General features: G+C 37.6%; 1 protein-coding gene across 1 annotated transcript in view; it reads right to left on the reverse strand.

The window, feature by feature from the left end:
* KCNQ5 (potassium voltage-gated channel subfamily Q member 5) overlaps window positions 1-12,044 on the reverse strand; it is a 280,972-nt gene that overhangs the window by 35,310 nt on the left and 233,618 nt on the right. Inside the window, exons 6-9 of the mRNA XM_058021007.1 lie at window positions 7,257-7,367; window positions 5,291-5,386; window positions 1,968-2,062; window positions 409-435 (exon numbers count right to left, since the gene is read on the reverse strand). Of these exons, the coding sequence (XP_057876990.1) occupies window positions 409-435; window positions 1,968-2,062; window positions 5,291-5,386; window positions 7,257-7,367 (329 nt within the window). The remainder of the gene's footprint in view (window positions 1-408; window positions 436-1,967; window positions 2,063-5,290; window positions 5,387-7,256; window positions 7,368-12,044) is intronic.

Here is a 12,044-nt window from a genome sequence, read left to right on the forward strand (position 1 = left end):
CCTGCAATGGAGGGTTGGTGGGCTTCTTGACATTGCCAAATTAAACTATGCGTCTGTAATTTCCACTGCAAATCCTGCATTGATTTTACAGCAGAAGCTGGGGACATGTCCTTGCTCAGGAGCTGGGTCTGGGAAGGCTGGTCCACTGGCTGCTCTGTCATTGTTCAAACTGAGCTTTTCTCAAAGCTACAGCATGTTAGATGTGTAAAAAATTGCCTATTTTTTCCATAGAAAAACTGGGACAAAGAAGCAAATTTCAGCAGCATATGAGTTTAAAAAGATCCAATTTGTGATTATTATCCATCAATGGTTGCAGTTCATTGAACCTACTGTACAGAACCCAAGACATCTAAAAGCCATTAGGAAACAGCAATTTCACAGATAAAAGAAATAAAAGAAACTACAAACCTGCTAGAAGATTCCCCTTGTTCTTTTCTTCAGGTGAGGGAGTGGGAGGGAAAAACATACTTGTTATGCAGATAGTAATCACATTACTTAGTTAGAGATGATGTTATATGTATGATAGACATAAATGGATATGTTAATTGGTGCACAACACACACATTACATTGCAACCACAAAAACATTCAAGCAAGACTCATAACAATAATGGTTCTGGAAAAGAAACTTTTCAGGTTTTTTAACACATGCATAACATGCTTAGTACATACCACTGCAGACTGAGTTGGCAAAGCACTTAGGCAAAATGCATTGCTGACACATATATAACAGAAAGCTGTAGTTTCTTATTAGATATGTTATTTCTGGTAAATAAAAAGGTTCCATTTTAGCACAGCAATATGCTTATTTAAAATAAGAAGTAGATGCACTTTTGAGGGACAGTCATACTTTAGAATATTTTATGTGGGATACAGCTTCATTATTTATGTAATTTTCTATCCATCCATTTATATTAATGTTGCTTTCAGTCTGTTTGTATATGTAAAATATCAATACTTCATGTAACTTTTAATCTAAAAGGTTCTTTTAGTGTGGAGCAGTTTGGAATTAGAGTTATGGTAATGGATTACTTACGGCTCTGTTCTTGTCAACTCTTTGAAATTCAAAGATCAGCTTTGGATACCCAGCCAAACTTCTTTTTGGCTGAGCTTTTTGGCACACAATTACCTTTTTACTGTCATGTGGATGTTCATCACCCAGCTTTGAGAGAAACCACTAATTCTCTTGCACTGTCTGCAATTAACAACAGTTAAGATGCTTATCAGAGCTTTCCCATAAGGCTCTTAGCACTCTCCTTTTTGATCTTTATCAAGTGTTTTTTACTTCCTGATCTGTGCCCCGTATTGAATCATCAACTTGCTGCCTTCTGCTAAACCTTTTATTGAATTATTGAGAAGTCTTGGGCTGCCAGTGCTCTGTGAATTCTCACCCAAACTAGGATATCAAATATTTCCTGTCTGCCAAACTGTGGCAACAGGTCTTTTGAGTCATCTTCTACTGTCTGTATGTATGACTGCATATATAGTTTGTCCTAAGGAAATACTGAATATATCAGAAGTTATGACAAAAAGGAGCAAATTCCCCAGTGCATTCACCTGCAAAATAGCACAAGGCACTCTTTCTTTGGAAAGGTAGATCAGCAGCTACAGCCTTATACAGAGGCACAGGCATAAACATGCCATTGAACCAAGGGACAAGCTCTGCATTAAACTTAATATTTTTCTCCTTGAGGATAATTTGGAATGAGGTGAATCATTAACTGTGATGCATGAGTGGGTTGTTGGGAAAATGTTTCTAATGCCTCTGCATTTCTAAGATAAATAGCAATGATTTGTATTTGTTCCTAGGCTCCTACATTATATTGATCTGATTTGTTAGTTGAAATTTTTAATGACAGGACTTGAGAGGACTAAAGGCAACAAACCAAGACGAAACAGACAAATACTACTTCTCTATAAGCTTGAACACACATCAAAACCAGCACCAGCTGCCATATTTGTACCTACTTTGTAGGGCTGCAGGTATGCAAGGCCTTCAAATGAGGCTTCCAGGTAGCAATGGAAACTGATTTCTCATCAGCAGCATAACTGCGCCATACACACTACGTGCAGGATATACGGTAAAAAAAGAAAAAACAAGGCGAGAGGGAATAGGGGATGAAACAAAAAATTGAAAAGCAGATTAGTAACCGATACAAGTTGTATCTTTCTCTTATCATTCATAGCACTGATACATGCCTGAGGGGAGGAAGAATACTTTCATAATATCGCCAGGTGGCTGCCATGTTTGTTCGGCTGGCGTCGGTAGAATAAAACCGCCAGGAAGCCTGGTATGGGGAAACAATAGAAAAGCACAAAGGAACCAAGAACATGAAGTGACAATGCCACCACACTGACCACAGAGTGAGGGGATTTTGCTCAGACCAGAATGTGCTTGGTTAGGCTGATTCAGGAAATACCAGTACAAACCTACCAAAACTTTTGTGAATCCCAGTACACCTCATGCAGTAAGATAAGACTTACTGGCTCTATGAAAGCACCAGAAGATATTCAGCACATAAAGGTGCTCAGAAAAGCATTGCAGTGATTTATTTATGACAAGTCCATAGCGGACACCCACACAAACTTACAGTCTGACGTGAAGAAAATGTCATAATACATTTGGCAAATCATAATGAAAACCAGAGAAAAAGAACTTAAAAGTAAAGAGAAGCATTCTCTATGGTTTGAAACACTGAAATTATTCATTTTGTGTTTTTAAACATTTAGCAAAAGTGAGTAACCAAAGCATAGCATTGAAAATGTGTCCATTGTTTAGATTTATAATGCATGTAGATAGTAAGATAAGCCTTGGTTCTACAAGCTGGGACATGTTCCCTGATGTCAGCATAACTATATTAATTTGTACTAGCTGAGCATCTGTGCTTCCTGTATATTGTCAACCATTAAATGTCATCTAGGTATTCTTGTATGGAATCTAATACCCTGTGTTTTCCTACTGTGTATCTCCCAGAAACACATCCAGTCTTCATTAACAGATGGAGAACCTGTTACTCATTTTGAAAATTGCTTCATTGGTTGAGCATTCTCATTGTCAAAAATTTCTGCATTATTTTTAATTTGAAACTCTTTGGTTTTGGCTTGTAGCCAGAGTTACTTGTTATGTTTCTGTCTACTACATTAAATGGTCCAGTAGGTTTTAAGACTTCCTTTCTGAGCTTCTGTGTTCAAATAATTCTCACACTAAATATTTCGTATGAGCTAAAGAAATTGAGAAAGGTATATCCAGACCAAATATTTCACTTTTCTACAACTATCTATAGGTAAAGGCTCTATCAAAGTGTCTATCTGTGGCAACAGATGAGTTAGCACAGTGTAACTGGTTAGAAAATAGACATTGCCCTGATAAGCTAAAGACAATTAAAAAAACACCTGGGCACTGTTACAGGACCCAATGATATGCAGTTCAGATGCATCCTGCATTTATGAACATTAAATTTTCTCCAGTCCTTGATCCATTTTTCCAATGTTTTATTTGCTTTCTCCAATATTTCAGTCTCACTTACAGACTGTAGATGCTGAGTTGATGTGTAGCATATTAGTATGAGCATCATCATACACAGTGGTAGGATCAGTCTTCTCATTATGTTACTGGTTCTGTATCTAAGGTCTTTAATAAAACCAGGTGTAGTAACATACTGGGAACTTGTATCAAGCTCTTGACCCTTCTTTCCCTGTCTTTCTCCTCTGTATTTCTCATGCTTGATCACATCCTTTCCTGATTCATTAATGCTGGGATAGAGACATCTTATAATTATCTGGATTCAGTTTCCAGATCAAGTTTTGTATTTTTGTATTAAAACATTTGGCAGTGATCCTTTCACACTAAAAGTCACTCAGATCATTCTTGGTTTTATTCCTGTGTGCATGTTCTCATATTTCCTATGCTGCCAGCCCTTGTGCCTTCAGAAAATATCTTTACCAGCAATTTTATATTAACTTCTGGATCACTGAAAGTGTTGAACCTGTAAATGCTGAACAGCCTTCATCATGGGATCCCACAACAAATGTCTTCCTTTCACAATGATTTTACTTGCTAAGAGTCAATCTCCAAAATCAGGCAGCTAGCTACTCTTAATCTATTTAGCATGCTGTATTACTAATATTTTGGTTGAACTGTCATAAAATAATAATAAGAGCTATATCCAAAACCTAAATCTATTATGTGTTTCCTCTGGCAACCAAATTTGGAAGAAGTAGATCAGAATATATGTGTTAGAAAATATGCCAGACAGTCATTCTAAACTAGACCCAAAAGAAGAGGAATTATTTCTGTCAATTGTTCTAAAAAATATTAACTTTTAAATATTTAGAATTTAATAATAATTGAACAGTAATAATGGAAAACATTTATTAACTTTAAGAATGCTTCAAAGACAGTCTGACATCTATCACTACTTAGCATGGAACTCTAGCATATTCATACTCAGCTTCTTTATTTGGATTTACTATTTCAAAAATAAAACCCAGCATACATGGCACACATAGAATACTTGGCATCCCAGGAAAATAAACTAGGACTCTAGGAGATTATTTCCCCCCTTTTTTTCAGTGCATCAAGTAGAGTAAAGTTTGGTGCAAAATGATTCTTTGGAGTATTTTCTCAGTTATAACTAGGACTGAAAGTTAAGGAAAAAGCCAATGCAAAACATTGCATTGGCTTTTTCCTCAACTTTTTGTTGATTTGCACCATCACATCAGAACAATTTCAGACAATTTCAGACATTTAAAAATTGTTTGTGCCTACATTTCTAACTTTTGAATTGACTCATAGTGAAAGCAATTCTCTGGGCAGGACACGTTTCATCTTCACCAAGTACATCACTCACTGAAATACTCTAAACCCTCTAAATACTCTAAAGGAGGTGAAAAGTAGCTTAATATAGGCAAGAGCACTGTGCTGTCAGTTGGATCATCTAGGGATTCTCTTTTTCCAAACAGCTTTCTGACTGCAGGCCTGCATTTGGCATCCTTGCCTCTGTCTCATTAACATGGATAGAGGAGCAAAAACTACACACAGAAATGCTGTTATAGTTTGTGTCTTGTTATAGTTTTTCTTGATGATCTTAAAGGTCTTTTCCAACCTAAATGAATCTGTGATTCTGTACAGAATTACAAAAACACATAGCAGTCACTGAACACAGTTATTTCATGAAACTAACCAATCTGTTAAATATTATTTCCACAAAACTTTCCAAATGGAAATAAGACTTGTTCTAATATGTACTTTAAATCACCTGTGATTATCTTTTTGGTGATTTCATATTTACCTGAATTAGACTTGCAGCTGGATTCCTTCTTTTCTCAAAGTGTTTCTGACGATGCTGTTCCTGCACTTTCAATGCAAATCCTGAGCCAAGGATGCCCTGCAATATCATTTTATCAATGTGTAGGTAGTCTTTGAACAAACATACATCATCAATTACAAAGACTTCGTGAAGATGTTACACCATATAGTTGCTTCAGATAACACATTTATGACCAGTGTATGATAGTAGAAGGCACAGAAGCAGTTCCCCTTTTCCTGGTGAAGCAGGAGATTTCTTACATAACATCTGTGGTGCTACCAATGACCACCCATTGCCTGGTTTTGTGCTACACTATGTTCCTGCAACTACCAAGGCCATAGAGATAGATATATATTTATAAAATCAAGCAGGAATATTCAGAGGAACTTGAATCAGGAATGAGGAAATGACCAGCTGACAGGTATGCCAGATATACATGGACATCAAAGTCCACATCTGCAGAACTTAGAACTTTTGATTTTAGAAAACTTAGAAAATGCATTTCTTCTTGATCTTTCCCATTAAATAATACCCATTGTTCATTCTAGAGGCTATGAAAAAGCTAATTATGAAACTTCTCCTCTTTTAGCCTTTTACCTTTGAGTAAGATAAATCTGATTCTAACTGAATAGATCCAAAAACTGAGGATGTTTTCCTTCTTGAATTGCAAGGAATGTAATAATTTTGCTGGACATGTCTGCATTATAAGGAAGAATATTTCCACTTGATTCTTAGTCTGGATAAAATACTATAAGAAGTGCAAAAGTTTCCCACATACCTCTTCTTTTACAGACAGATTCAGCACTGAAGTATTTATGAGGAAAACTAGTATCTGTACATAGATATGACATGAGGAACAAAAGTTGTGGCATCTCTAATATGTAAGGGTATTCATCTTTTCATTGTAGTGCTGCTAAGACTAGCTTTCTTGTTAGTGGTGACTAGGTGACAAAAGGAATTAATTACAGTAGATGTCAATAAATGTCAAGGATTCACAAACAGGTAATGGGTTATAATTATAATGCATTATAGTATGTCAAAGATACTGAAATACTCATTGTAGCTAGAGTAAGAAATAAATGCAGTGCACCAGATGATTTGATGCTGTTGACAAATTAATATTTTTAATCTTGGTTTATCTATATAGTTGAAAACAAATGAAGTATTATAATATCCATGTTTTACAATGATTTACAGATAAAGCATATGAGTATTAAAATACCAAAAGACATTGCACTGGAAACAGTACAAAAATTATAAATACCTCTTCTCATTCAATGCTTATTCAAAACTAATTAAAAAAAGGAGATTCACTCAAAAACCTGAGAATTTATTTCTGAAGCTACACTATATTTTAGTCATTAGATAATTTCCAATTCCATTAGTCTCTTGAACATTGATAGAAAAAACATAAATAAACTGCAATGTTTATTTAGTTATTCACAGAAAATTATAGTTGCATCTTTTGCATTCAGCAACATTAACCATTAGTTGATTTAAGGCCTTCTACTACTCTCTGTCAGTAGATTGTATGGCTGTACAAAACATGCTATTAGAAATATCTATTTTTTCACTATAATCTAAGTTAGAAAAACATATAATGTGCTTTTATTTTTGTTTTGTTTTGAAAAATTTGAAAGAAAAGCAGTAATATATGTCACAATTCATAGCAAAAGGAAGGATTTTCAACTTTACAAAATAGTATGTAACCTAATTTAGGGTTATTTCCCAGTTTTGTCCATGCCAGAGAAACTTCCCAAAACTAAACCAAGGACAGCAAACCTTTTCTTTAGATTTTGGATCGCACTTCACTAGCGTTGTTGCAGAGCAAAAAGCCTTAAAGAGTTAGTCTTCATGTGGACAGCTTCCTTGAGCTTTTTGTATCATAACAGTGGCAGGACCTACAGGAATTTCTATTATTTTTTATTAATTTTATAGGCATACTCACAGCAGGTAGTGCAAAGAAGGAAATGCCAAGTAGAGCAAATCCTGCAGAAAGCAACCTTCCAAGCCAAGTCAGAGGAGTTTTGTCTCCATAGCCAATGGTTGTCAATGTGATCTAAAAAGAAATGAATGAACAAAATGGTTTACCAGAACTCACTGACAGATTAGTTGCAGATTATTTACATTGCATGAAGCAGCATTTCCACTAATTAATCCAAGACATCTGAAACATATAGCTGTTTCTAAAAAAATGAACATAAATATACTAACATTGATTCTTTTCTGTGAAAATGTAATACTGTTTATGACTAAATAAAACTGAGATAAATAAGAAATGTGAGAAAAACATCTAAATAAGTAATAAGTTTAAAAAGAATGAAAAATTACATTGATCTCAAATTTGAGGCAAATGGTAGGAAATGATATAAGTTAGGAAGAAAAAAAGTGTATTTTTTCCATAGATATGAAGGTGTTTCACCTGTTTCACCAGGAGAATATAACTATATGTATTTGTCTAGCTAAAGAAATATAAATTACATTGAGATAATACTGGAAAAATATAGGAGGGAAGAAGTTGATGCTTGCAGATGATATAAAGTCAAAGGAATTGCAAGAAGCAGCTGCATTTTCTGTAAACCCATCAGTACGATTTGAAGTGAATTATCTTCTGAAACACAAAAAACACCAAAGAAAAGCTGGGAGGGACTCCAAGTAAAGTTTCTGGTCCTTTCCCCTTCCCCTGACAGGCTCAGATACACCTACGTCACTCCTGACGTGAAGGTCCAAGGGCTCCTGTGCAGCAGCAGAGGCAGAGGTGCCTTGGGCTGTGGGACCACGTTAGCTCAGAGCTGCCTGTGGACAGGCCAAAGAGAAGGGCGAGGCAAGCTTTGGTGCAGCTGGGAGGGCTCATTGACCACTGGCCACGATCAGCGTGGCCACTGAGATAATGGTGCATGGTTGGGGCTCGCTGAATACATCTTGAAGGCAAAAGATTAGTCTGAGGGCTTTCCCTGAGCCAAGGAATTGCCCTCCAGGCTGCTTGCTGCCCAGGCAGCACACCAGTGCCATGTCCGGGGGCTGGACTGGCAGAAGAGCTGTGTCTGTGTGCTTTCACAGAGGTCAGGCCCATGCAGCTGCCCGGCGTGGGCAGCTGGACAGGGCTGGGCAGAGCCAGGATTGCCGGGGCCGGCGGGCAGGCTGCGGGGCACGTGCTCCGGCAGCGGCACACGATGTTAAAGGACAAAGGCAGACAACAGCAGGCCGAGTGCCAGCCACTCCGGGGCCTGCTATTAGGGAGAACATGTGCATGGAGAATTATTTTACATCGTGTACCAAATGTGGGCAAGTTCAGGCTCAGCAAATATTCTGGCAGCAACAGATTCTTCAGGAAATTGCCTTCTAGAGACATTATTTTGCTTCCAGCTTCCTCAAAGTCCGTTCCTAGGCAAGACGGCCAAAACAATTCTATTTAATGTCAGGGTCACCACGGGACAAAAGAAGGAAAGTCTTTTGGAAGTAATTAGATTTCAACTATTTAGGACTCTGTAGATAGTAAACAGTGCTTTTAATTGCTCCCATTGTTGGGAACAAGCTGCGGGTGTAATTTACCCTGAGAAAGCCACAGGGACTAAGAGAGAGAGATGAATTCTGGCTGCAGCTGAAATTTCAAGTGGTTATCAAGTCTCAAGTTTTGTAACACTAGCCTGGTCACAGACACACCACCTTGAAAGGCTATCAGGTCTCACTCTTCCTTGCTCCTCTTCACTTCCCTGCCCCATCTTCTCTTCTGAGCCTTTTCAGGACTCAGGCAAGCCAATGCCACCCAGGAAGGGACAGAAAATTATCCACATTTCTGCGTGGTTTGTTTCTGCTGCTTTGGTCCGTTGTGTCAGCTCACAGATGTGCCTAACAGGCTCCAGAGCCTGCTCAAGGCAGCGAGAGACTGAGATGGAGTAAGAAGGAGGAAGGAACATGAGAATGCAACTCTCTCATCTCAGAGATGAGCTGGTGCAGCCATGGTCTTGGCCTGGCAGAGGGGATTGATCTGTTTGTGGAAGAAAATAATCACAGCTCTTCACATCAGAGGGCAACTGCAGAACAGTCTGAGGCCCAAGAGGAATGAAACACTTGAACAAATGAATCCCTGAATAAAAAGTTCCTCAAAATTTGTTTCCAGGCCAGTTATTGAAAAGCAGTTTGGAGCTCTGGAATGAGCCCGCTTTCTTGGCTTCCATCCAGCTCCCTATCTCTGCCAGTCGCTGGAAAGTACAGAGATATCTCCTGTCTGGGCTGATGAGAGGGAAACAGAACCAAGCGTCACCTGCATATTAATGATATTGCCACCGAACTGTATTCCAAAGAAGTCAGAGATAAACTTGAACCTTTGGGACCTGACATCTGAGAGCAATCCAAAACCAGGAGCAGTCACACAGAGTCTATCTCTGAAATTTCTCCAAAGAAAATAACGAGACCCTATTAAGCCTTTCCCTCAATTCTTCTAGGTACTAAGGACTTAACAGTATCAGCATGTGATTAAGAATATCAGTGGCTTCTTGCTTTATTTGAGCTATTTTATCTCAGGATGGTCTTTACAGGGGTGTATAGGTGTCAGCACCATGCTGTACTGTCTTACTCAACACTGAGTAAAGGGGTTTGATCTTCATTTTATATTACTCTCACCACACAACTAAGAAAATGTTTTCTGGACAACTTCAAAGTTGAGTTTGGGAATAATCCACTGCCTCTTTGTAAGTGCTGCTGGTGAACTATTGGCCAGGCCTTGACTGGCATAATCCTGAGACAAAATTAACTGAGCAGGGTGTGGAAAACTACTGGATGTGAAAACATGACAACATAAGAAATTTCCAGAATCACGGATAATTATGCAAGAAGCAGGCAGAAGTTACAGCTAGCATTGTGTGGGTAAGAGAAGTGGCCAAAGTGCAAAGGTAACTTATTGTATCCTAAAATGAACGACTTGGGCTTGTCTGAAAAAAAAAACCAACTAGTGCCACCAGAGTTGTACTAGGGCATCTGAACAGGGACCACCCACAAGAGAGGCAGCAGACTGTCCAACAGATCTCTGATGGTACTGTATGCCTTTGTCTAAGCAGCTGAATCCTACTCCTGCATGGCTAAATGGGCTTGCTGAGTCCTGTCTTTTACACCAGATGCAAACCATTCCATTTTGGTTACTTCTGTAAATGAGAGGTCTGGACAGACTAGTCAAAGTAGGCAGTGTCATCTGGCCAGGCTCATAGCTTACAAAGATGATAGAACATCTGTTATCTCATTGCTGGAGCTAATAAATATGCTAATACAAATGAGGTAATATAATAACGAATGTGATGATATAACTTAGATCACTTCAATTAGATGAGATAGGACTCAGGAGGCCATTCTCTACCCTAATATTTCTTTCTGATGTCATTTTATGTTCTCCTAGCAGTACTCACCTTTTGAATTGTTACCTGACATCACTTAAATGAAAAAAATATAGTGTGCTCATGGTATCATTACACTAAATGGGAAAAATTTCATCAATGTTAACTCACTTGAGCTAGTCATTGTGCCAATGTAATTCAGTGTAATATGTTTTGTTCACTAACGGGACACTGTGGAATGCCAGAGCCATTCTGCATTCAACTGTAACTATTGGGTATTACTAGAAAATAAAGACTTTTTAAGAGAAATTCTGTCAAATGTGTAAGAAGGACAGAAACTTCAACTGCATTACATTTGCAGCTAAAGCTAATTAATGTACAAACTAAATGTCACTGTAAGTGACATTTAGTTTGTTAACAGTTCTAGTTAACATCAGTATATCTCAGAAAACCATGTATGGTTTGGTTTTGAAGTAGATAGGTTTTTTAATTGACCTTTTGTTCCCATATGGCTTTACTATTTTCTTCTGTTAAATGAATTTATCTTCTCTACCAAAGCAAATTCTGAACTTGAGCTCTTCATATAACACACACCATTGTGTACTGCTGTGTTAGGCAGCACTGTGGAGACCCCAACCACAAGAATATTCACAGTAGTAACATTAACATGATGATTCAGTAGCAGGTTGCACAGTACAGCACATCAAATTGCAAATACAGTGGAGTATTCGTATGTAAATTTGGATGCCATATCCTGCCTTTCATTTCTGTATATAAATATGGGCTTCAGAAATTGAACCAGTGAAATAACCATAGCAGTGTATGGTCCTCAAGTAACGTGAATTAATGAATGGGTTAATTGCAACATGCTAGTGCTGCTCCTGTAAGGAGAAGAATAAGTGCCTCTAAAAGATTGAAATTTAGGGTAACTTTTTGTACCTGACTTTGATGCAGCCTTTTCTTTCTCGTACCTCTGCCATGACAAAATTCAGTCCAGAGTTTGGTACATAATCTGTGGTTTAAGTCAGAACAACTTTTGCAAATAAACAAATCAATGAGACTAAGCCTTGATTTCCCCTAAAATACCATACAGTCTGTCCTTTTCAAATCTCTGCATGTGGGTTACTCTGGCAGTAAAAACAACCATGACTAAGAAGCACATTATGCATTTCCCACATACTGTTTTACATATTGTGAAAAAAATTACTATTATTAAAATGGCAAAGACATCAGGTAAGGGGGAACAGTGATTTCTAGTAAGTTTGGGCACTTGCTTAAGTGCATTAAAAACTTAAATGTATTAATTGGAAACTGTGGAAAGAAGAAAATATATAGAAAAATACAAGTTATACTGTTTTCAGGTTTTAAAATAAACTTTGTTGTTTTTCCTGCTGAAATCTAGGCAAGTT

This window comes from Melospiza georgiana, chromosome 3, assembly GCF_028018845.1.
Source record: "Melospiza georgiana isolate bMelGeo1 chromosome 3, bMelGeo1.pri, whole genome shotgun sequence".
Classification (NCBI taxonomy): Eukaryota; Metazoa; Chordata; class Aves; order Passeriformes; family Passerellidae; genus Melospiza; species Melospiza georgiana.